Raw genomic sequence first — 27238 nt, forward strand, 5'->3', positions numbered from 1 at the left:
TTTTAAAACCAGATATAATAACTACAAAAGCACATACAGTACTGAAATTTATTCTGCAGCACAAAAGGTTGTTCATTTTAATGGTACCACACCTGTATACGTAGCTCTTCAACTTTTTAAGTTAAAAAAAGGCTTTAGTTTTGGAATGAGCCTCGTATGTGTGTATGTGTATATATATATATATATATATATATATATATATATATATATATATTTATTTATTTATTTTACTTTATTATCTATGATGTGAGGTTACACTTCATAGTAGTTTGCTCCAAATCTAAAAACACGCCAAATCCTTACTTAGAAAGAAGACAATCGTTTCAAGTGAAAATATATTTTAAGCTGGAATGCCCATCTGGTCTTCCTTCTTCAAAAAGATCCCATCTGCCTGAAAGAGCTCCCTCCCCCTCCTTTAATGACTGGCCAAACATGTAATGAGATCGCCAATTACCCAAGCAGCATCTTTACAGAGAATTGTACAGAGTTAAGCACACAAGAGGGGACGTCTGTTTTTATGTATGTAATGATTGTTAAGTTCAGATAAAGTTTGTAAGCGAAAATAAAAATGTGGTGTGTTTGTTTTTTTTTCAATTGCATTGACGTTTGACCTAAAACATTGCTGGGGACGATTTTTTCGCATACACCGCCATGTTCACAGTCTCGCAGAAACAACGGGGATGCCAAAGTAAAACAAAACAAAGCTGTAAATCACATTGTGTGCAAGTTGTTAAAGCAAGCAAATTATTTGAATTATTCAGACGACTGTTCTCAACTTGAATGTTATTTTCACAGCGTTTCAACTGATGTAACCTCCTTCATTCACAGACACATTTAATACCCAAACAATTAGTGTGAGACATAATGATCACATGTTGAAAGCAGATGTTTTGGATTTCCATTTATCTTTGAAAATCCAACAAGTATATTTTCAAATATTGTACTGGTATTTTATTTTCTTCAATTTAATCAAATTGAGGAAGTCCTGAAATAACGACGAAACATTGATGAACATATAATTTGGTTTGTTCCTTTTTTATCTCTCCATAGGTATACGTAATTACATTTATACAAGTGACCTTGTCTGGTTATCTGTCTGAGGAACAATCTCTACCAAACTCCTCTTTCAATTTTTGGTCTACAGACTGGAAACTTGATATAGAGGAAATTTGGACCTGTGGAACAAATTTGATTTGATTTGATTTTTAGCCGGTAAAAACAGCTGCTAAGGGATCAAAATTGAAAAAAATTGAAATTTGGCAGACATAAATTGACTTAAAGTGCTTCTGTATGCACACTCAAATATATATTTATATGTTCAAGTCAGTTCATTTATAATTTTTTTTTTAATTCATCTAATGAAAGCTCAAACGGTAATGACTAAAGCTGGAGCGCTAAATGTTATGCTTTCGATTCTAACTGATTGCATCCAAATGATTTTTTTCTTTTTAACTTTTGAAAGCATTACTACATATTAGGTACAATATAATATTCAATAGAGAATTGGCTTAATAATAATAATAATAAATATGAAATTTGAATGAATTAAAATATATTTAAGCATATTTTATGATTGGGTAACACCCGGCAGCCTGCTAGTATATATATATATATATATGAGTTACATTTCAATGATAAAAAAAAAACAACAGAATCAGTCTACAAGCATAACTTGTTTATTTTTTTATATTTCATTTTTTTTTTAATTTAAAAACAATTTTTTTTTTTTCAAATCATTTTACTTATATGTGAATACCTATATTTTTTCATAAGTACCTGACATGTGTTCTGTTGTATTGATAAGAGGTATGGTTCATTGTGTCACCAAACAACCCATCAGAGATAAATAGATATTACAAATTGCATGAAACAGACTAAACAAAAATGATTAAGTAAATCGAAAGTAAGACTGGAGATTTGAAAAACTTACGAAAAGACAACTCCATCAATAAGATATATCCGATCGAATGAATGTTGGTGTTAGGCGATCATTTTTAATTTATTATTATAGAAGAGGTAGAAGCGTAGATTTTTGTTTTAGAATCAGAGAAAAATCACTAGAGATTGGAAGAGTCTAATTATAAAATACTAGTAGGAAGACCCAACGTTGCCCGGGATTGATTGGATCTCAACAAATGTTCCACACTTCTAATACTTTTTTGTCAAAATCGGTGAAATTACCCATTTTTCGATTAAATCAATTAGTTGTCTGCTCTAGTCCATGGTGCACTGAGAGGAAGCTTCACATTCCTCTCTCCAATAACTTAGTCCATAATATATTGTAGTCTTCATTGTACTGTCCAGAACCTACTGTTGATTTTATAAAATTATTTTTATATAATGGCTTGAATTAAAGTTTAAAATAAAAAAGTCAAGTATCATGGTTTAATTGTGTTCTAAACAGAAACATTCATTTTGAATGTGCTTCTGTCTTATCAGAGAACCCACTGTTGACACTGGGGCCTTCTGTTTGTATGGTGATAAAACTTTTCAAATACTTTTGTGATGTTAAGCTGTATAAGAACACTCCCAAACACAAAGTACGTTTATGTGAAATTTTTTAAAAATCGATCCACCTGGTTCAGAGATCATAGGGAACAAATTTACACATATACACACATGCCTTTTTATATAAGTAGATAGATTTATTAGAAAAACACTTTATATTATTCATTTAATCAAATTTTTATTCTAATTCTGTGTGTGTGTATGTATATATATATATATAAAAAGGGTAACATATTTGGATTATCTCACCTATTGGCATAAATGGCGACTCTCTTATTTTTCTCATCAATTTGGATTCCTGTGGTACTTCCTCCAAAATGACGGGCTCCTGAATATCCTTCATTTTCAAAAGCTAAAAAAAAATAAAAATAAAAAAATAAAAATATACAAATTACTTAGAAGAGGGAGGAGAGGTCTGAGAGAAATTAAAGGTATTGATTGGTTCAGTAAGATTACATGTAAGGAGAGAAGTCATATTTTGAAATAGCTAAAACCATTGGGTGTTTAGCAGTGATTGTGTACAAAGTATCAGATGGGCTTCTATAGTAAAGAAATAGGTGTTTATGTAGATTGGTGAGCTTTTAAACCAACCTGATTTCAGGTGAAAGCATTATTACATACTTAACTGTCATGTCGAAATTAGTATAAATTCCAAAAATCATGAAAAACGACCCAGTAAAAGATGTGCTAGATATATTTTAAACAAAAAAAAATCCTCCACAAATACGTTGTGAGATTTTGGACTGAAAAATGGTGGACCCTTAAGTCAAGGGAGATAAATCAGTTTGTCATATTGAATTGGTCGCAGAACTCTTCCACATCAAAACATCCGATAACTCAATAAATTCTACTTTTACATGTAATTATTTTTCTACTGGATCATTTTTTGTAATTTATACTGATTTCAATATAACATGTAAGTACGTAATAACGTTTTCATCTGAAATGCATTTCATTGACCATTTCTGCAGAACCGTATTGCTGAAAAAAGAGGATCTGTTTCTGATTTAAGAAATGATTAAAAGAAAAAAATTAGAAATGTTCTGATGGTGATACAACTAATATGTTAAGTTTCCTGTTTTTCACCATGTTTCACATGATCTTTTGTTGTTTTAATGAGTTAAGGTGTGTAAGCCCTCAAGATTTAACTGTGACTTTTTACTGAGGACGAAATACTCAAACATCAATGTTTATTTCAATTTTTGCAACAAAATGAATGGAGTATTAGAATTCTAGGTTAGACATCCACCAAAACTGCCTCAACCATTTACAGTATTTCTTCAAAATAGCTAAAATATTGAATTTTCAGGATCTTATACTGCATTTTAAATTTGTATTCTCCATTTGATTTTGGTTTAGAAATGTGTATAATGAAGAGTAGCTCATGATCTTTCAAAATCATTAATTTTTTTCGGTCATGAATTTTGGTCATTTGTTGTGTTAACTTGGAAATACCAATTTTAGGACTTTATTTTGTCTTGAAATGCCAGAATTTTAATTCTTTGTGAATTTTTTGTCTAGAAACATGTCTAATAAAGGGCATGTCATGACCTTTTAAAATGACCAAATTTTGTCACAAAATATGACCAATGTTTTTAGCCAATTTTTTGGTATTTGTCATCTGAAGAGTCGAGCTTCCAAACGATACTGATCTTGTGAAAATTTATCGCCTCTATTAAAAGTTTTAGGCAGACATGCAAACATACATTTATATATTGGTAGCTCAAATTTTCGACCCAAACCAATTAAAAAGCTTGCCCTATCTCAGAATACACTTTATGTAAAATTTCAAATGTTTAGACCAGAAATTGTCTGAGTAATTTGGTAGAAAACGAAGAGGTCAATATCTTTAAAACTTTGACCCCTATTATGACTCCTTAAAATTTATTGTTTCGGGCTCAAATCAAGTTAAGTTAGATTCATGTCCAAGGAACCTATATCTAAAGTTTCAAGTGTTTAGACCCAAAATTGGCAGAGGAGTTTGGTAGAGTTCTCCAAGGTCAAATCGTTGAACTTTGACCCCTTAACAGCCAAATTTCTGGCCGAAAACGGATTGCAAAGATTTTCCCAAATCTCAATACCCTGTATATAAAATCTCGAGTCTGCAGACTGAAAATTGACAGAGTTATTGCATAGGGAAATGTACACAGACACACACACACACTTTCACAGATATACTAGCATTTCAGCCCAGCGTTGCCCGGGTGTTTGGATGTGTATATTGAGCAAAAAAAAGAAAATAGTAGTAGAAAGGCAGGCTTAAACCCGTACCGCAAAGGAGGAAAAGAATGTGGAAAAAAAAAAAAAAAAACTTATGTCTATGCTGTTACGACAACTGCCAAACCGGAAGTGACATTTTTTTAAATTAAGGCTAGACAATCGAAAGGAGAGGATGGCTTTCAAAAATATCAGTGAAAAAAGCGACCCCCCCCCCCCCGTAGAAAAGTGCCCGGTTTAAGCTGAAGATACTAATGTTTTTAGCCAAGTTTTCAATATTTGTTGTCTGAAAGGTCGAACTTCAAAACGATACTGATCTTGAGAAAATATGTCGCCTCTGTCGAAAGTGTTGGGCAGACATGTAAACATACATACATTTATATATTGGAAAAAGCTTGCCCTATTTCTGAATACACTTTATGTAAAATTTCAAATGTTTAGACCAGAAATTGTTTGAGTAATTTGGTAGAGACCACAGAGGTCAATTTTTTTTTTTAACTTTGACCCCTGTTATGACTCCTTAACATTTGTTTTGGGCTCAAATCAAGTTATTAAGTTAGATCTATGTCCAAGGAAACTATATCTAAAGTTTCAAGTGTTTAGACCCAAAATTATCGGAAGAGTTTGGTAGAGTTCTCAAAGGTCAAATCGTTGAACTTTGACCCCTTAACAGCCAAATTTCTGGCCACAAACCGATCACATCGATTTTCCCAAATCTCAGTACCCTGTATACCAAATTTCGAGTCCGTAGACTAAAAATTGACAGAGTTATTGCGTAGGGAAATGTAGATACACAGACACTTTCACTTTTATAGATATAGAGGAAGTCCAGCAGACTTTGCAGTATCTTCTATGTATTTATTTCAATTCATGTTGCTAGCGAATATTAGATTATTGAGTTTGAACATGGAAATCTCAAAAAAGGTACTATTAATCATGGCAATCAGTGGTTGGAAAGGTTTCTTATAATTGTTGAAAGAATAGATCTTTGTTTTGGTCGCATCAAATGTAACCCATCCATCTATGACCCCATTCTACAAAATTCAGATTTTTCCATTGTTTTAAAAAATTTGCAACAGAAGTTTCAATTAAGTAACTGTAATTTGTAAACTCATAATCCGACTGTGCTCCAATTTTTACATATACCATTTTAGGGTTAAAAAAAAAATTGGAAACAGCTCTAACCTTATGTGGGTTTAGCAGACTTCCTCCAAAGGAGGAAGTTCCATGGAAGTATGAAATTCACAAGCGGTCCCCAGTCGTATGTATATTCTTGCTAGAAGAGATGACAATGTTGGAATTTTGCAATTTTTGAAAGGAGGTTGCGACGTCCTCCTACATACAGCCCCTGGAATTCCCAAATTGGTCACCCATCTTGTACTGACCAGGCTCAATGTTGCTTGACATCGGTGATCCAACGAGAACCGGTGTGTGAACGTGTTTATGCCATACTTTTATATGTCAGATCCGAGAATTATTGAGCTATGTCTTAAATATAGCTCGCATTACTCTTTGTTTAGTAGCCGTGTTCCAAAATTCATAATTGGTTAATGAGTTTAGGAGTAAAACCTATACATATAGATATACACATGCCTAAACATGTGCATACCCCTCTCTCAACAACATCGCCAACCCCAATATTTTTTCCGTGGTCTTCTTCATTTTCTCTTCTGGCCATGTCATCGTCTTTCACATTCGCAGCTATCGAGGGGGTGCACTGGCTCACAAATATAAAAAATTAAACAACTCAAAAGGAAAACACTTGTAACACTTTCTGTAAATATTAGTTGTCTTCAAACATAGCAAACCAAAGAGTCCAGCAAACCGCTCCCAACCATTGTAAAACTCAATGCTAATGCTAAAACTAACTCTAAATATATCTCAGGTCCTTTTGTTCACCACACCCTGAATAGCAATACCATTCAGCTTCCTTTATCTACTCCGATGAACAAATTCCTATCTATTGTTTTGCCAATAAACCTATTTCCTATACTTTTTTTCTCATTATAAACTCATTTCCTCTTGTCTTTTTTCATACTTTTTCTCTTTTTCTTCCTTGCTTTTTTTTTTGGTCTTTTACTTAGGCATCACCACTTATCAAGGCTCAAAGGCCACTTAAGGATAAGGGTTAATGAATGTAAGGTGGTAGTGTAGTAATCGTTAACTGCTATTTATTAAAAATAAAATTGAATTTTATTTTTAAAATTTTTTAATAATATTCATCTTAAGGAAATTGGACATTTGTTCATTTGTTTTTTTTTGTTGTTTTTTTTATTACTGTCATATATGTCAAACATTTTTAAAAAAAAATTCAATTTTATTTTTAATAAATAACAATATTTAATAAAAACAATTTCACATTAGTCTGGTCTTTCTAACCGTTAAACACTAACTATTATTTCTTAATAATGAATGAAAAAAATTCTTGTTGAGCTGCCTTCAATAAGAATCAAATTCTGTCCATTTTCTACAATTGTTACCAATCATTAGAAATTTATCTCACGATTCACCTGACACTCATTAAACCTTTATCCTCAAGTGGTCTTTGGGTCTTGATATGTGGAGACTAGTTAAAAAAAAATCAAATAAATAGTATTCTCACTGAAATTAAATACTATCACCACAGGTGCAACACTGATTTTCCAGCATCCTTGCTTTCAAAGTCAAAATTGTTTTGCCGGACTATCCGATTTCATCATAATAATTCATCAAAACATCCAGTAACATTCCAACTATACACCTACAAGGTTTCTCACCCATCAAGCATTGTTAGAAACGTCAACAAGCATTAAATGTAATTACTAGTGTTGGGTGATTAATTGGAATCGGGAAAATCTGAACATTTTGAGTTATCAGAATCAGTATTGGAAAAAATATGCGCATTTTCACCGATGCCAATAATGATTCTATTGTTTATTATTTCTTTTGTTTTTATTTAAAACTTCATTTCTCATTGCTCGTACTAAAGATTGAATTGTAAATATGTACCGATTTTATGCTACAAACAGAATTAAACTCTATAAAGCACCCACACAAGTGTAGTTTTTAGGTTTGCAAAACTATAGATCTTAAATCACCTAGGTTTTACTGTCATTTAAAAAAAAAAATGACTATATAGTTTAATATCTCATGATTTTAAAAAGAATCGGCACCAGTAATTGGATTGGAATTGAGAAATTAAATCAGAATTGGTAATTGTATCGTGATCGGGAAAAATTTTGGAATCATTCCATCACAAGTAATTACACATTTTTCTTTGACGGAAATAGACAGGTGTTTATGTTTTATACGATGGCCTTCATATAAATTTACCTGAGAGACCATGATTAAAGTTGAACCTTTATGACGTGAATTATAATATAGAGGATTAAAAAAATATTTGTTAATTTTAGTTAGTTTAAAGGGTAATGCTACTATGATTGTCTTCAAACTGGAAAAATTATGAAGTTCAATAGTTAAACTACCACTGAGATTTTTTGCATTTCATAAAGTTAACTTGATTATTATCCAGTGCTTGTAAAAAGAAAAGTGTGTTTATGACAACAAACAAAATCCTCCACTCTCTGAAACAGATTTTCCTTAACCAAGCAGTGGACTCCCTATTTGTTGGGCTGAATGCAAAAATCCTTTATTCTCTATCTTTTCTGAATGTGAAACAGTCCAGTAAACAAGAAACCTTCCTCCTTGATTTGAATACAACTATCTTACTTTGAACATTCAGAGGACCAGCTGTTTCTCGGATGTAAAAGAACTTTGTAGTTGGAGTTCTAAATCCGCAAACAAAATCAGTTTTGCAAGGATTTTTTATTGTTCAATTTAATAATTCAATACATATATTACCCTTATCTCAATCGTTTGTCTTCTATACCTTTTTCTTTCAGCATTTTCCAATTTTGGCAAAAGAGAAGTGAAGCATTCCTTTGCCAAAACATTTTAATATTTGCCAGATTTTTTTTTTTTTTTCATGAGTTTGGTTGCTCCTAGAATTACTGAAATGATTGAGACCTTTCTAAGATTCAATTTTAATTAGTTATTCATTTAATTGTGCAGTGTTAAGGTTTTCAAATATCAGGTTTTATACGCAAACAATGCTTTAAGTAAACCATGACACTTTATTAAATCTTTACTGAACCTGAACATATTTTCCATCTTTGAAGAATTGCTTCAGTAATAGACGAATTGACAAAAAAAAAAAAGTGGCCAAGAAACAAATATATAAGAAATAAATGTTACTAAAAAGCAAAATAAGTTACTCTTCTACCTAACTGAATATTTTTTTGTGTGTTTTAACTTACTTTAAAAATAAGTAACATGTTTAAGTTAGAAGGACAACAAAATAGTTGATATAAAACTGTCATCTTCAGAGTCTTAATAATTGGTAAAAAAAATTGAAAATAAAACAAAATACTAATAGAAATACATTTATTGGAAACTTGATACGTGTCAGATGGAAACTTGATACAAATAGGAACCCAAATAACAGCAGATGCAGAGTGGGGGGCAGGGGAGAAAGAAAATCATGACCGACCGTTACAAGTTCCCTGTAAAAAGAGAACCCATTTACAAATATTGGAAAAAGCCAACAAGTATTAACATCTGTGTTATTTACTCCAAAATGTATACTACTAAGACCCTCAAGCATTCAAGAATATTCACACACATACATACATACATAATGGTTCCAGCAAACCTCAAAATGTACAACTTAATACCACATAGATTGAGATTGTCAGACTGACTTCCTCATCTTGGTTGTTATTGTCACAATGTTTCGGCCGTTTTACCCTCCGGCCTTCGTCAGGTGTCAATGAAAACACCTCATCTCAAAAATACAGACAATTAATACCACATACTTTAAAAATAACATTAGATGTGGAGAAATAAAACCATAAAAACTATATTATTTGGATTATTTCTACTGCTGTTCTCATCTTGAGTTTTAATTCTCACAATGTCTCAGCCGACCTTCTCTAGGTGTAATACTCGGGAATCTGTATGGAATTTTGAATGGAACCCTTTATTTAATCAGAGGTAACATGCTCTCATTCTATCAGCCATGAAATCTTAAGAAATTTGCAATTATATTCTTAATATCACCCACACTGAAGATTGAACATTCAACCTCTAGAAGTGTGCCATTTACAACTGAATTTTACGTAGTACTAGCACATACACACAAGCTTAGTATGTGACGTACATACCCATGTGATCTATAAAAACTTAAATCTAGACTAGCTTGTGGTCTACATTCAAAATGTTCTGAATGGGCATTATAATATCAGCAGCTGCTTTAATTGTTAGCAATGTCAAGGTTAGTCCCGGGTTCTAGATTCCACACACTCTAGCTATGCTGTTGCAGTTGAAGCTCTGTAAGGCTCGGAACTTATCAATATTCTCATGAGTAGCAAGCAGTAGGTTTCTTTAGACTTTACCCCTCTCCATTACACTTACTTCCCCAGAATCAATTCTTTACACCCTACTTCCCTCAATGGTGACCTTTCCACCACCAGCCGCCATGATTAGAAGAATTGTTTTAAAAAAAATTCCTGACTACAAATAAGTGATTTAACCAGTGGATTGCAAAGTCATTATCCCAACATATGTGTTGACCTTTGACCTCTCAACCGATCACCAGATGTATTTATCACAGAAAATAAAAACTCTTTCTAACTTACACCGTTTCCCCTGTATTTTGTTCTCAGGTTCACTATATTAATGTTTATTTTCATTCATATATTTTTACTAAAGAAGGTAAGTAATAGTATACTTTTTTTTTTTTTTTTTTTTCTTACTTACTCATATTCCCCCCAAACAAAGCACATTGTCACTGAGATGTAAAAGACTTCTGTGAATTAAGGACCATACCTGCAGAGACTCTAAAAAGGGAGTTGAGCAGCGAGATCTGTTTATATTACATTTAACTCTCTGCATATTATCACAGTGGAGAGAGTGGAGCAGGAAACGGAGAAGCTATTTACAGCTAAAGTATCTCAGGCATCGTGAGAGGGGGGTGGTGTCTACAGTGAGTCCAGTGAAGGATTTTGCTGCTTGTTGAGGAGGGGGTGTATTTATGTCAGCGGAGGGGGGGGCAATACTTGTTGGGGCTCATTGTGTTTCTCAACTTAACCTTATTCTGGTTATGTCCTCCTTCAACCCAATTATTCAAATTCTTTATGGCCCCTTTCATATCAATTTGAGTCCTTATCACTTCCATCCACCCACACATGCACGCCCCTCAACTCTTAAGACATGTAGGAAAGCAGTTAAGATAGAACTATGTCATCAAAACTCCAGTTACAAATCAAAGAATATTTGGATATTTTAAACACATTTATTTACTCAATGAAAACTTTATTACAATTAAATGTGACAATTACAGAAAAAAATTGAAAGGCAAAGGTATCTCCAAAGCGCACCATAGAATTACCCCCCCCCCGATATATAACACAATGTAACTAAGTTAATATTAATCATCATAATTTTGTACCATTTAAAAGAAGCAGATTAAAATAAACTAGTAATAATTCTTTAAAATGTTTTTCAGCATACGAAAATAATGAAAATTTGAGGCTGAAGTCGTGTTTATATTATTGACGCCTTAAAACAAAGTTCCTATGTATTCGTTATTTCTAACGCACAAACGCATGTTTAATAAATCTAACAAATTCAACTTACGTTCAGATTTTCATGAAATTTTCAATACTTATACACTTTTGAATTAATTTATATTTAAAATACAGTTTTTGTAAAATATATGAAGGGAAATTTTTTTGGTACGTGTCTCCCCCCCCCCTTTTCAGTTTATGAAATCTGAACAAAATAGATTAGAATTAAGCAAAATTTCAACATTTAACAAAGCTAAAGAATTTTTAAAATTTAAAAACGTATTTCTATGTATAAACAGTATACCGTTGTTGCATGTCTGAATACCCTTTATGTAAAATTTCAAATGTTTAGACTCAAAATTGGCTGAACAGTTTGTTAGAGATTGCAAAGGTCAAATCTATAAACTTTTACCCCTTGGCAGCCAAATTTTCGGCCAAAAACCGATTAAATGCTTGCCCTATGTCTGAATACACTTTATTTAAAATGTCAAATGTTTAGACCAAAAATTGGCTGAGTAATTTGGTAGAGATCGCAGAGGTCAATTTTTTTTTTTATCTTTGACACCTTAATATTTATTTTGGACTCAAATCAAATAGTTTGATCCATGTCCAAGTAACCTACATCTAAAATTTCAAGTGTTTAGACCTAAAATTGGTGTAGGAGTTCGGTAGAGTTTTTAATGGTCAAATTATTGAACTCTGACTCTCTGACAGCCAAATTTCTGGCCGAAAACCGATTTAAAAGATTTTCCCAAATCTCAATACTCCTTATGTCAAATCTCAAATCTGTAGTTTGAAAATTGACAGAGTAGTTTGGTAGGGAAATGTACAGACAGACAGACACGTTCACTTTTATAGATATACTAGCATGGGTGCCCAGCGTTGCCCGGGTGTTTGGAGGTGTAGGCTGAGCAAAAAAAAAAAAAAAAAAAAAGGTAAATTTTTTAAACTTTGACCCCTATTATGATCCCTTAACATTTATTGTTTTGGGCTCAAATCAAGTTATTAAGTTAGATCTATGTCCAAGGAAACTATATCTAAAGTTTCAAGTGTTTAGCCCCAAAATTGTCGGAAGAGTTTGGTAGAGTTCTCAAAGGTCAAATCGTTGAACTTTGACCCCTTAACAGCCAAATTTCTGGCCCAAAACCGATCACATCGATTTTCCAAAATCTCAGTAACCTGTATATCAAATTTCGAGTCTGTAGACTAAAAATTGACAGATTTATTTAGGGAAAATGCACACAGACAGACACACACCTTCACTTTTGTAGATATATAGACAGATAGAGAAAACATGAACATAAAGATTATGTAACACATTTCTGGAATTAAAATAAATATAAGAAACTTATAAAACAAGATAGATTTTTTTTTAACAAAATAAACATTTTTTTATTTTTAATAAAACATGGTCATGCGTCTAAATTTTAAGAAAACTATTTTTTTTTTTTTCCAAATGAATAATAATAATTAAAAAAAAAACATTATTTTCGATTCGGTTTTGAAATTGCATTTATCTTCCCCTGTTATTCATTCTTCCACAGGTCCCAACTGAAATCAAAAAAGTGATTCCGTCCAAGCAGTGCAGGCAGAAGTGCCCAAAATACCGATAGAAATCAATCCACCCAATAAATATCACGGTGATCATCCAAGTGCTCAAATAATTATTCAGATAGGTGATTTTTTATTTTTTAATTTTTTTTTAATAATATAATAAAATATTTTTGTTTTTTAAATAAATTAATTTTGAAAAGTAAGTTATCAAATAGATCACTTGGTTTGGGGGGAAAATATAACATTTTATTTTAACCATCGAGATGGATGAAGTTTAACATCAAGAATTAAATCTGATCAGGCATCGTTTACTGCCGACTTTGAGTCCACATCCTTCTGGTTTGCCAACATAATTTTTTTTTTTTTTTTTTTTTTTGTGTGTGGAAGGAGTATCCAGCCCCGAAACCAAGGTATTTCAGATTAGGGCAAAGTAAAAAGAAAATGCCCCAGTAGAGACGAATTTCTCCCCCTCCTCCACCTACCAACGAGAACGGGACAGATACTAGACATTGATCGTAGCCCAATCATTAAAAGTCCATCTAGAAGGTAATCCAACACTGTTTATCTGCCCCAATTGAAACAGAACAAGACAAGGAAGCTCTTGTTAAGTGATAAGGCGAACTAAACAGTTGTCATGGTTACATAAACGTCATCGTGCTAGGTACTGGAACAGGAAGTGTTTATGTAGGTGTCTGTCTTTAAGAGCTGTTTATTGGATGTAGAATAAAGTAAAAACAAGCACCTGTTGAATTTCTTCGCTCGTTTTTCTGATTGGGAATTGAAAATGCTTACTTTAAGACGTCGTAAAAAAATTTTAAGAAAATGAAATGGTTTTAAGTTGGGAGTTTTATTATTTGTTGTTTTACTGAATCAATTTTTACAAACTATATTATTAAAATAAAGTTGGGGATTCTAATTATTTTTTTTTTTTAGGTAATGGCATGTGAACACTCACCAAACCTGGCGAAAAGGGAAACATAAAATAAAATTTATATATAAACTAGAAGTGGGAGATCAGTTTCACAAATAAAATTAACAAAATGATTCCTCTTTTCGGTCCATCCTAGCATTTTTAGGAGATTATATATGGTTTTACGACTTGGTTGGACTTAAAGTTAACGATAAAATAATTAACTGCTCTAAAATATTATTTGAGTGGCCTGGAAAAGAGGGATCAGTTTACCTTAAATTTATCGCATCCTCCACTCTAAAAGCTTTCATTTGTTTTTTCTTTCTTTCTTCCCAACTTAAAAAAAAAAGTAGAATCTCAATTTTACTTGGAGGGGGTGAGTCCGCTGAAATGTACTAATTTATCAACATTTTGGCACTTCTGCATTACATGGACAGCGCCATTTTTTTTGTGCGTTTCACTAAACCGTCGCCAGGTGACACTTTTCAACCTGATTCAAAAGTAAACAATAAGTCGACCAAGTTTATTCATTTCATTTAAATTGTTTAACACGTACATCAAGTCAGTTGCCAAGGTCGCTGGGAAAATAGTGAGATCCTTCTACCGTTCCAGAAGAAATCTCACTGCTGATGCAATTCTCTATCTATATATAAAAGCCAAGTACGTCCAAGGATGGAGTACTGCTGCAACATCTGGGAAGGAGCTGCTAAAAACAGCCTATCCTGCCTTGGAAGAGTACAAAATAGACTTCGTGGCTTAGTGGGGGATGCCCTTTTCTCTTCCCTGCAACTTCTCTCTCACAGAAGAGATGTGAGCCTGCCTTTGTTTTATCGTTACTTCCATGGCAAGTGCTCATCTGAGCTCCAATCCCTGGTCCCCCCTCGCCAATCTTTCACGATAAACACCCGTCTAGATGAAACCACTGTCAAAAATTTTCCCCACTCTTTAACTGTGCCAAAATCAAAACGTAAATTCCATGAACAAAGCTTCTTTTTTAAAAGTGCACGCCAGTGGAACTCTTCCGTCTGCCTGTTTCCCACGTGACTACTTGGATATCTTCAAGTCCAATATAAACAAATTCCTGATGAACCGCCCCCTTAAGACACTTTATCAAATCTCCAATACTAACGATTACTACAATACTATCCCATTGATTACTGTACACGCAATAACCCTTATCCACGAGTGGCTTCCGGGCCTTGATAAGTGGTGACTTCCATTTTGTTACAGTGACAATTTTACTTTCATTTTTTTTTTTGCATTTTCACTCCAAACGAGGCACAGTGCCACTTTGATCTATTGGGCTACTGTCTGAGACATAATTTGCAATGGTACTATGTAGGGAGTTGAGCAGCAAGATGTCTGCTTTACACTTAAACTTTTGCATGTCAGTACAGTCAGGGAAGCAGAGATCCGAAAGGGAATTCCAAAGTCTAGCAGTTCTAGGGAAAAAATTATTAGAATAGAAGGCTTTCTTACATCGAAGGATTTCTACTGCGGCTTGTTGGATTTGTTGGGTGTATTTCCGTCGAGAGGGCACAAGGGCTTGTAGCTCATCAGAGCATCTGTAACAGGATCCCGGGCGACGCCGGGACCCTATTCAGATAGATGAGAATGAGAGCGGATGAGGTATGATTAGTGGAGGGGGGGGGTATGCTGACATTTGGTCAAGGAAAGACAGACGTCCATGAAATTCTGTCCATCAGAAAAATAATGTTTCAATGAAAGGAAAAAATAAATCTAATAATGGGATTCTTTGGAACAAGGGAGCTGGGGAGAGAGATTGTTTTTCTTGTAAGGTTTGATAAAAATGGATTTTAAATAACTAATGAGGGCAGACAAGTACAATAACTTAGATTCAAAAAAGCCTGTTTTGGTATCTAGGAAATGTTGTCATTTAGTCAACCGTCATTATTAAGTGCTGGACCACCAAGTAAGTGATGGGAATTGAACATTGGAAGATAATACAGTTTCTTTGAGGGAAAAGTAATTTGAGTTGAAGAGAAAGAAAGAAAGAAAGAGGGAAAAAGAGAATTAAAGAGAGATATGGTTACGAAAGAGAAAGAAGAGATTCACATGAAAAGAGAAAAGAAAGAAAAATGAAAAGTAATCTTCAAATGACAGAGGGGAAAGAAGCCGATTTAATAAAAACGATTGTGTTTTTAGAAATAAGAGACTTTGCTGGCTGGCATCGAATGCACATCGCCTTGGGCCCCTGCCCGGTGAGTGAGAGGGGGGGGGGGACAACCGACCCCCTCCCCCCCCAAAAAAAGCTAAGTTAAAAGCTCTTGTTCCTAGCCGGGAAATTGTCTAAACGAACTTAAGTTGTACAACCTGCATCACGAAGCCGTTAAGAACTCAACTTTATACAAATGTACCATGTATATCTTAAAAATATTTAGAAATAATTATTTTGTTTGCTTATAAGAAAATGATCCCAAGTTTTTCTTTACTTCTCGATTGCCGGCCTAAATGAAGATGCAGTTTATTTCAGATATGCCCTGACGCCATACGATGGAAGACACAGACCAGATTCAGCACAAAGTCAAATCGATGGCCGAAGTAGACAGTGTTGCCACACAGGCTTAGGGTTATGCACGTTTCGCGTACCCTGAGCAGCAGAGCAGTATTTTCAAGTGACCAGTGAGAGTCTGGTCACCCTTGAAGATGACACAACTAGTTAAGAGTGTAGCCCTGCTGGCTTGCATCTATGGTCCTGTGAGCCGAGGCTCCCATCAATAGATTCACTGATCCCGTGTGATATAACAGTCAGCAAATCAGATGTTGATCTAATAGGACGAAATCCATATTGTTTGTTACTGTATAAGCTGTTTTGAAACTTGAAATTCTTAAATAATTATATAAAAAAAAATACTAAATTGTTTTCTGTAAATTATAGTGACCGCTAATATTTTACAAATTTACTAAAGTATTACTGTTATTACATTTTTAACTACCATATTTACATTGGATGTCGTCCTGGACAAGAAGTGGGATCCCACTTCTTGTCTCTCATGGGTTGGTAGGTTGTTTTTGTTTTACGGCATATCAATCCTTTTCAGGTTATTTAATGCCGAATCCAAAGAATTTGAAGAAAATGTTTTTAATAGAATATATTTGTTGTTTTCAAGTCGGTTTCTATTTAACCCATAGTTGGGACCCTAACAGGTACTACCACTCCGGGTCAGAGTGGACCTGGGAGCAATGGCAATTAATGGATGGCTCCACACTCTCCAAAGCCTGCAAGCTCGGGCTTCACCACTGGATATAGTTTAAGTTCATATCCAGGACCGTCTTTTTTTTTATTTTTATTACATTTTCACCTCAAACAAGAAAAATTGCCACTTTGGTGTAGGGGGCTACTATCAGGGGCAACAACTACTATGTAGGGATTTGGGCAGCAAGATGTCGGTTCACATTACACTTGAACTTCTGCATGTCAGTACTGTTGGGGAAGCAGGGATCTGGAATGGAATTCCAAAGTCTAGCGGTTCTGGGGAAGAAACTATTGGAGTAAAAAGATCTTTTACATCAAGGGATCTCTACAGTGTGGGGGTGGGATTTAGCAGCCTGTCGGGTTTGTCGAGGGTGCTCACGTCGTGGGGGCACAAGTGATTGCAGTTCGTCAGAGCATTCACCATTAAAATACTTGTAGAACAGGCAGAGGGATGCAACATTTCGTCGATGGGACAGAGGCTGAAGCTTAGATGCCAGTTCAGGGCCTATCAGGTTTGCGACTCTTTTTTGAACCTTGTCAAGGAGCGAGAGACTAGTAGCAGATGCACCAGCCCAGATGTGACAGCAATACTCCATACATGGGCGAATGGTGGCCTTATAGAGGTACAGGATACTTTCGGGTGTTAGTAGTTGTCTAGTACGGTAGAGAGAGCCCACCTTTCTTGCAGCGGCCCTGGCAATGCCTTCAATGTAATTGTTCCAACTCATGTTTCCTATGAACGTTAGGCCAAGGAGTTTGAAAGATGTACTCTCAGATAAAGAGTCCTTGGCCATTACTATAGGTGGTAGAGAGGGTTTCTTGTAATTATTGAAGGAAACCAGTTTAGTCTTGGCAGCATTGAACGCGACCAACCACTTTTGTCCCCATTCCACCACAGATTGGAGGTCTTCCTCTAGTGTTTCTGCCATTTCTTTAGAAATGTGTTCATTCGTCTTCCTGTCGTGCCTGCCATAGAGTGTAGTGTCACCAGCATATATACCCATCTCAGAGGCAATTTTGTCGGGGAGGTCATTTATGAATATTAGGAACAATAGAGGTCCAACGATAGAACCCTGGGGCACCCCCGCATTTATATCATATTGTTTAGATGTACGACCGTCAAGGACAACCATGGAGGTGAGAGTTCCAAGTTAAATAAGAAAAAAAAAAAACTTATAAACTCATCAGATCAATAAAGAAGACAAAAATACTTCTTTAGCTCATGGTATTTCGAAGCTAAATGTTTCTCATCAGAAGAGGAGAAAAAGCCAGTGGATGGCATAGAGAGAAAAAGTAATTTAAAATAGTCATGTTTATATTCTTTTAATAAGTCCATTCAAGTTTTTCCCTATTTTTAATTACAATTAATTGCGTGATAAAGGAGCCCCAAACATTATCTGTCGAGGCTGAATTGTTGGTTGATTGGTTCCCTCATCTGCTAAAATTCTCTCTGATCTTCCAGAGCCACAAATTGTCATCAACTCCTGTAAATTGAAAACTGTCATAAACTAACTTAAAACTTCTAAATATATTGACTTCAGGATCGGAAATCCTATGTCCAGTTCTTTTGTCTTAATCTAACTTACCCTCTGACTTACTCTTACCCTCTTGGCTACTCCCAGCTGCCTACTCATTCTACTTCTGACATACATCCTACTGCCTTCATAAATTCTTTCTAAACATTGTCCTGGATCATTTATTTCCAACAACTATTCCTCAATTTTTTTTTTTTTCAAGAGTCACTTCTTAGCTCTACCCCAGGTGATAACTCACTGGGGAGTATGCATAGATTTAAACTCAGTCGAGCACCTACACGTGCCATGAAAATAAGGATAGATCAGAAAAAAACTAGCAACCTCTCTTCTGTGAGGTAGAGGCTTAAGAGTGGAAAAGAGAACACTGCCCACGAAGTTTAATTGAAAAACTATGTATTATTGGATAAAAGAACACTGCTCAGTAGGTTTAATTAATTTTTAATTACAATTAATTGTAATTAAAAATAATGGTACAAGTGCAGAATTCAATTTAACTAAAAACAAAAACATAGAAAAATCTTTATGTACGGAACGAAAATGTCATATTCCAAAAATCACATAAATTGATATAGTAGTTTTATATTTTTTTAACTAAGAAAATCAAATTTGATGAGAAAGTGAAAACAGTGTCTTGATTTGCTTCATTTAATAAAGGGAGACAAGTCAATTTGAACCAATGAGAATTTAAAATCAGCCTTGTAATGGCTACAATATACTATTAATCACTAAAAATCCTAAATAAAACTACTTGATCAATTTAAGCGATTTTTAGAATATAACATTTTCGTTCCGTGACAAATATGTACATCATAACGATTTAAAAAAACATTTTTTTTTTCATTAGTTGAATTCTGGATAAGAACCAAAATAATGCATATTTATCAAAGTTGCTTATAAGTATTTATTTCTCTCACATAGTGGCAAATGTGATACATGGGTTGGAAAGTGGGATTGAAAAATCAGTGCCCCTGAAGAGGAGCATTCTGACCTGTAAAAAGTGCATGGACAGCCCCGTCGGCATTCCTCAGTAGAGACGCCTCAGGCGATTAGCAATAAACTAACCCCTTCTCAAAGAAGGCAATGCCTGGGAGGATGGACCTCCTAGAACTGCACAGGACCAGCACTACACCGCAATCAATAGAAAAAAAAAGTAATTACAGGAATAGTCTAATCTTTGTTGATTTTAGGGGCCAAGGGACAGATGAGAAAAATGAATTTAGGAAGACTCGTCCACGGAAAATTTGTCCATTTTTGTTAGGTTGGAAAACTTGTCAATTATTGAATAAATATCGATTGAAAACATTTTATGACCGTTCTTGGAGACATTGTTTTGAAAGAGACTACATCTCCATAATATTTAAAAGAAAATATTTTTGTTTACTGTTGTTTTAAAAAACAAGTAGTGTAGAGTGTTAATTTAGAACAAAAAATGTCTGATATGATAGGATCACATTTTGGAAATCTCGATAATGGCTTAAAAATAGAAAATTAAAGAAAATACTGAGGTAAATATAATTTTGAAAAATAACCCACCTCCTTCCCAAATAAAATAAATTTTGATATTTTTTAAATATAATTTAGGGATGGAGAGAGTTTTTTAAAAACTATATCTCCCGTTCCGTGGACGAGTTTCCCCGGCAACAGAAAAATGCGAACACACGAGATCTTGTTTTATTGATATACAACGAATGCCAATGTTTTGTAAGCACTTTCAAGTACCTGAAAAATAAAACTAATAAAAATAATGATGTAGTTTAAAATAAAATGTGTTTAAATAATAAAACGAACTAATTTTTTTTGTGGCCAATAATTTCTTTCTACAACGTTTAAAAATGTTTTGTAACAGATATAAAAAGAGAGGACGTGCTGCGAGTCAGTGGCTAAGTTTTTAAGGTCAAGTTCGTTTCAAAAGGAATTCACTCATTACTTTTTTTTCCATTACGAATTCAATGTTGCTACCATTCTTAAAATTACCGAAATAGGTTAAATAGAAAATTCCTACTTCGTCATGACCGCCACACATTAAATTGTAAGTAAAAAATAAAATAAAAGAATCCCATCAGGATTTTGCTCCTTTTCTTTTGCAAATGTTTTCAACAATTTGTCTTATTGTTCTATCTATAAAAGTGAGTGTGTGTGTGTGAGAGAGAGAGAGAACGAACTCTCAACCTATATACTGAACGGATTTTTGATCTGCAGATTTTAAATTTGGTGTACAGAGTATTCAGAAATCTGAAAAACTTTTAATCGGTCTTCATTCGGAAAAAAAAAAATGGGCTGCTAAGGGATACAAATTGAAAAATTGGTACGTGGGTGGCATCGGATTTTTATATTTTTGTCAACTGTTTCACGAATGCGCATGCATGAATGGTTCACATGACATGTTAAGAATAAGTAGGTTTGAAAACACTTTTTAAAGATCGTATGAAGCTGGCCTAATGGTTATCATACTTGACTCACTGTCTTTAGGTTTCGATCTCAGCTCGAATATTTTTTTTTTTTACTTACAAAAAGTGAACTATGCAGAAAAAACGGCAAATGTGTATTTCAGCGGCGTAAATTATTTGACAGACAAAAATTTATAAAAATTATTTATTGTATATAAAACACATTATTAGACCCTAAGGCTGAAATAAAACCCGAAAAAATTTAATTTTTATTATTTTTTCCAACATTTTTTATTAAACTAAATGTACGACAATCGAACCTGCCAACTTGTTTTGAAAATTTGACCTTTCTAAGGATTGCCAGATTGGCCTTTTTGAGGCCAAATTTGGCCTTTTTACGCTCTTGCATGGACAATGGTTCCACGCAAGAGCGTAAAAAAAGACGAATTTGTTCCCAAAATGGCCAATCTGGCAGTGGTAAATGAGTTATAAATAAAAAACTAGATAAAATACTCTTAAAAACCTGCCGAATATATGTCAGCCTATGTCATGGTAACATATATTGAGCGAGTTTCTAAAAGTTTTTGTCTAATTTTTTATTTTTAACTCATTTTCTTAAACTTACCATGTCAAGGAGAGTCAGGCGCCATTTTTAAGTTTCCAATACATCGGTAAACACTGTTTTTCAAGCTGAATAAACATGTTACATTAAATAAAAACACTAAAAAAATTATCCAGTTTGGTAGAAAAGTAACTTATCTTGCCTTTGATAACATTTATTTGTTCTATATTTGTTTTGTGACAACTATTTCGAATATATGTGTATATTAAAATAAACCCCAAGAACTTGTGCGCCAATGTTTATTTCCTCTGAAGTGTCACGGAGCAATGGCTCGAATGAGTTAAATGCGTAATGTCAAATCGTTACTAAATTGTTATGTTGCAGTGTTGAACATATTCAGAAATTACGAAAAACGATAAGGTAGAAAATTATTTATGAATGAAAACAGTTTTCGAAGATAATTAGCAAAAAATGAGTTTTGCTAAATTGTCCAAAGGGTGAAGCCTCGTTCTGACATTCGGAAAATTTCGGTTAACAACCGTTGAAGCTACCGAAAAGTAACCCTTTTGAATGAAGATGGATATAAACAATATTTTTAAAATTAATTTCTTAATTTTACTTAAAAACAAAATATAAACGGTATCCTTGGACGTTGAGTTCCATGGTGACCATCAGAATTATTTAATGGTCGCTCCCTTAGCCCCCCCCTTAGTCAAGGCTAATGCATGCGCTAGCAGTGTCAGAAATCGTCAGTAAAAATTTGCAGTAAACACTGGAATATTTAGACTGTTTTTCGAAGCTTATAACTTCTTGAAAAATGTAATTCAAACCCTAATTTTGTTTTAATTAAAGGAGCAAAGACCAAAAATTAAAAAAAAAAATATAACAGGTTTAATAGCAAACTAGGCAATATTTGTTTTTTTTAAATCGGTTTTCCTTAAAAATGATTAAAAAAAAAAAAAAAAAAAAAAAACTTTACTTCCTTCGATTATAAAAAATATATAAATTCCAAAAAATTACTTACCTATAAAAACTAGTATTCGATGAGTAGTTCAATTGTTCATTGTTAAGAATTTATCCATATTTATACTTATATTCCATGTCCTTTTTAAATAAAATAGTTTTTAAACAAGGATTAAAAAAAAAAACAAAAAAACGTGAACTCAGATTTTTTTTTTTTTAACTGTTCAAATCTGATTTTATTTGCCTTTATATTCCAGCGCTTTGAAGGGACATAATTTATGTCTTTTTAATGAGTGCTGTAAACCAAATTTAGTATTTCGGTCCTCCATACTTAAAAACTGAACATATTCACTTATAAGTTTTTATTGTTAAACAAAAAAAACAGTTGACCGATTTTTTATTTCTTTTTTATTCTCTTAATGAAATACATGAGAATTTGATTGATATATTTTAATACTTCTTTATTGACTGAACTTTGTTTTTTTTTCATATATCTAAAAAAAAAAAAAAAAAAAAAGAAAACATTGAATGAAATAGAAAAAATTGTTGTAAGCATCCCATATTTACTTAACATTCTAAACATAACAAAACAAATTCAACACTTTGGACTTTACAGGTAAATGTCCAAAAAATATTCTTTTTTGTTGTTGTTTTAAATTAGAATATTTTATTTATTGATCTTTATCTTCAATTTGTGATGCATAAAACTTTGGTACATAAATTAATTATTAAAATTTTAATAGACATTTCAAAATGGGGAGGGGGTGAATAAGGAAAAACAAAACAACTTTGTCCAAAATATTATATTTGGTTTATTGGAAAGAGCATAAATTTTCACATTGACCCTGAAAATAAGGTAAAAATTGAACCAATAAAAAAAATGGTAGATTTTTGAAGTTTAAAAATTGAAAAATATTTAATTTGTAAAATTCAATTGATTTCATTACGTAAAAAAAATGGCTGCATGAAGGTGCGCCGGCACTTTGTAAACACTTTTTTAAAAAATAAAAAATAGACATATTTTTTAAACACCTTTCATAGTTTATTTTGGAAGTATATTCCATAAAGAAAATAAACAGCCCACTTTAAAAAGAGAAATTACGAGTTTTTTTATATTTTATTTGCAATTTTGTGTGAGGGGGTGTCAAAAATTCCCCCCAAATTTTGATACACTTATGCATGCGCACGTAACATTTTTTAAAATTTTATTGACTGACGTTGGCTTAGTAACTAAAGGATTTATTGATAATTTCGCAGCCCTTAAACGCATGCCGGAAGATTTAAATTGGTTCATTATTGTTGTAATGAAAAAAAAAAAAAAAAAAGAAAAGTTTCATTCAACACAAAACCAAAAACATATTAATGATAAATGATTTATTATTCTATTCATTGAAATTTACTAATTTTTAAGTGAAAAAAGTCAATAAAAAATAGTTGTTTATGTGCGCATGTAAAACTGTAAAATTATTTTAATATTCATTTTAAAAAAAATGGGTATTTTTTTTTTTTTTTTTTTTTTTTAGATTAGGTCCACCTTATAAACACCCCCAACCTTTCGGAATAAACACCATTTTTGGAGGGGGGTGGGGGTGAAAAAATATTTGCAAAATTTAACGGATATTTGTTGTCAGCATACCCATCCGCAAATACTATAAAAAAAAAAATAAAAAAAAGGAGGGGTTCAGTGCCCGTTGCAGAGAAGTAGATTTATTTATCAATAAAAGTCGTCTTTTAAAAAGAAAATTGTGGAGGTGGACCTAAATGTAAATATTTACCCAAAAATTATCCGCTCCTCCTCATGTAAATCAAAAATGTCTGTAAAAGTGAGAAATTATCAATACATGATTTAGTTTTTTTTTTTTCATATTCATGAAAAGAGTTAAGCCAACGTAAGTAAATAAATAAATGTTTGTAAAAGTGACAAATTATCAATAAATGGTTTAGTTACTTTTTTTATTCATGAAAAGAGTTAAGTCAACGTAAATAATATTTGTAAAAGTGCGAAAGGCAACATAAGTAAATAAATGATAAATGTTACGTGCGCATGCGTTAGCCTTGACTAAGGGGGGCCTAAGGGAGCGGCCATTAAATAATTCTGCTGGTCGCCATGGAACTCAACGCCCAAAGAGTGTGGGGGTCGTCAGGCCTTTTTAGGAACTAACTTCCTCCAAAAATAAATAAAAATAAAAAGAAGAAGACTTACATGCAAAACAAACGGAGGTTTATTCACAGAAACCAACCATTAACAAATAAAATATAATTCTCTTTATAATGAGTTCAGAAGTCCTTTTTAAGTGTTCGTATAAAAAAAAGGAGAATGTCTTTTTTTGTTGAACTGTTCATATGTTAAAACATGGTAAGAGAGGCAATAGGTAATGTTCGCCTGTGAAATTGTATGAAACGCGCGGAGCGGTGAAAATGGAAGAGTGAGAGTAACACGCGTGGAACGTCCAAATGAGAATGCGGTTGAGAGAGCAGTTGAGAGAGAGATTGATGTTTGTGTGTGCTTAAATACTATTTGGACCGGCTCTCAGCGAGCTTAAAAAGAAAAGTTTAGAAAAATGTCCCTGGAGAAATCCCATTGGACGGAAACATCACGTGGAGTGCTCTGTACTACGTCCGCTCGTTTTGAGTCGATTTAATATATAACGCCACGCCGGAATTTGCGTGGGAGTTATTTTTTATTTTTCACGCGCCAACATAATCATAATCATATATATATATGTTATAGAAATAAATTGTATTTATTTCTATAACAATTTTTAATCCGAATCTTAACCGTGTCAACTGGCACTAGAGTACCCTTATTTTAAATAAAAATTGATTGTAAAGAATTAAAAAAAATAATTATTGAAAAATATTGCAAAGTGTTTACATAGCGTGTTCTTTGGGATAATAGGGGCGCCTGAAACCTCCCTTCCAAAACGAAAAAAGCTTTAGTGTTTTTACTATTTTAAAGCGTTTTTTTTTAAAGTTTGAAACAAGTAATGACTAGTTAACTTAGAACAACAAGGGCGCGTGGCGGAAATTCTTCAGGGTTTAAATGTATTTAAATGCTTTTATGGTGGCCGAAAAACGTTTTTCAACCGTCATATCACTGACTATTTATTTGCTCCCCCCCCCCCACGAGGGCAGAGTTAGACACAAGGTCGGTTTTTAATGTAAAGAAGCATTTATTACTAAAAAACGAAATGGTGAAATATAAAAGCAGTTACGCTAAAAGTAAAAAAAAAAAAAAAAAAAAAATTTAATTCAAAGAATTAAAGAAAGAAAGAAAAAAAATTCAAAGAAATTTCGAACATTTATTACTATAAACATAAGGAAGAAGTGAAAATAAAAAATAAATAATTGCAACCAAAGGCATCAATCAAAGGGCCAATAATGGTAGAAGCACCGGTATCACATTTCACGTGACCTAACTGTTCAGATTTTTCAGAATGAGGTTCGTCTGCTGGGCCTACTTATCTCAACTGCACCCAAATATCAACAAAGCGATAATGTTTTACTTTTTTTTTCTCGATAAACTTTCATTGTGGCCAGAATTTGTTTTTCTGTTCGTTAATTAAAAAGCTTCAAAATCACTTTCGAATAATTAGAGTTAAAAAAAACAAAAAAAAAAAACGACCGTCAATGAAAGGTGGCCGGAAGAAATCGAAAGTGCCTTTGGAGACTTTAAACTGTTTATAACACAAAGTCAAGTATTACATTTTAATTTAGACGGTTTGACAGCAAGCACACTAAATATAAATAAATTTTAAAATAATATCTAAAAAAAAAAAAAAAATTCAATTTTGGATTTGTATTACAATCCACAGAGGTACGCAGAAATATATATATATATATAGGTACTTCCAAAATGTTGTGTACTACGTCATCAAACTAAACAAAAACACGACGTCATCAGTTCGTGTGTTTATTGTAATTTCTATGGAAGAGCATTAGCATTATAAAATTTGCAAATAACGTTATTTTACTATCGTTATAATTTTAGAACGGTAAAATAAGTGTATAAGTTCACAAAAAAATAATTTCTCATATATTACGAAAAACCACTAGTCATTGTTAATGATTTGAAGAAAAAAGCTCGCAAAGAATTCAAAATTTATACATTAAATCAGAAATTCCTGAATAAATAAAATATACAATAAAAAAAAAAATGAACAATAAAAATGTATAAAAAATAATATAAGACTTACCTTTTGTAAAGTAAATAGATTTTTAATAACGAACTAGACATACGATAAAATTAATTTTAACCTGTTACATGTATCTACAAATGCTTGTCCTTACAGGGTTCCGTATATTTTTGAAAAAATAAGCCAAATTCTGATTTTAACTTCTGTCATTTTAAATAATCAAATCGAAACGAATTTTTGTTTTGGTCGATTTTTCTTTTGCAATTTTTATTATCTCAAGAGTCATATATTATATAAAAAGAGCCATATATGTTATATAAAAAATCGGTTTAACCTTCATATCGCGTAATATTTGAATTTAATATCATTTAAAGCTTTTTTAAAAATAATTTTTTAGAATTCGTTTTGTTGTTGTTGTTGTAATTCAAATAATTATATTACAGAGAAGAAAAGAAACAAGAAAAATTATTCATTTTATTTTTTTTAACATAATATTAATGATTTTATGTCGAATTTCGGTACTGGTCACGATTTGAGTTCCCTGCCGAACACCATAAAAAAAACACTGACTTCTCCCTACGCATGAGCAAAGGACATGTTTTAGTTGCCATAGTAACTAAACGATCATGAATTTTTATAAGTTT

The 27238-nt window shown here is 32.8% G+C and overlaps 1 protein-coding gene across 3 annotated transcripts in view; it reads right to left on the reverse strand.

Moving 5' to 3' along the window:
• Positions 1 to 27238, reverse strand: part of LOC145284450 (HIG1 domain family member 1A, mitochondrial-like) — a 41530-nt gene that overhangs the window by 9529 nt on the left and 4763 nt on the right. Inside the window, exons 1-2 of one of the 3 annotated variants that reach the window (XM_080133274.1) lie at positions 24662 to 24933; positions 2758 to 2860 (exon numbers count right to left, since the gene is read on the reverse strand). In XM_080133274.1, coding sequence (XP_079989400.1) covers positions 2758 to 2851 — 94 coding nt within the window. In that variant the 5' untranslated portion in view covers positions 2852 to 2860; positions 24662 to 24933. Of the gene's footprint in view, positions 1 to 2757; positions 2861 to 19534; positions 19665 to 24661; positions 24934 to 27238 lie in introns of those variants that run through there. The other 2 variants (XM_080133272.1, XM_080133273.1) reach the window with 2 other exon arrangements.

The sequence above is a fragment of the Euprymna scolopes genome, chromosome 9 (assembly GCF_053919585.1).
Source record: "Euprymna scolopes isolate OS-2025 chromosome 9, ASM5391958v1, whole genome shotgun sequence".
NCBI lineage: Eukaryota > Metazoa > Mollusca > Cephalopoda > Sepiida > Sepiolidae > Euprymna > Euprymna scolopes.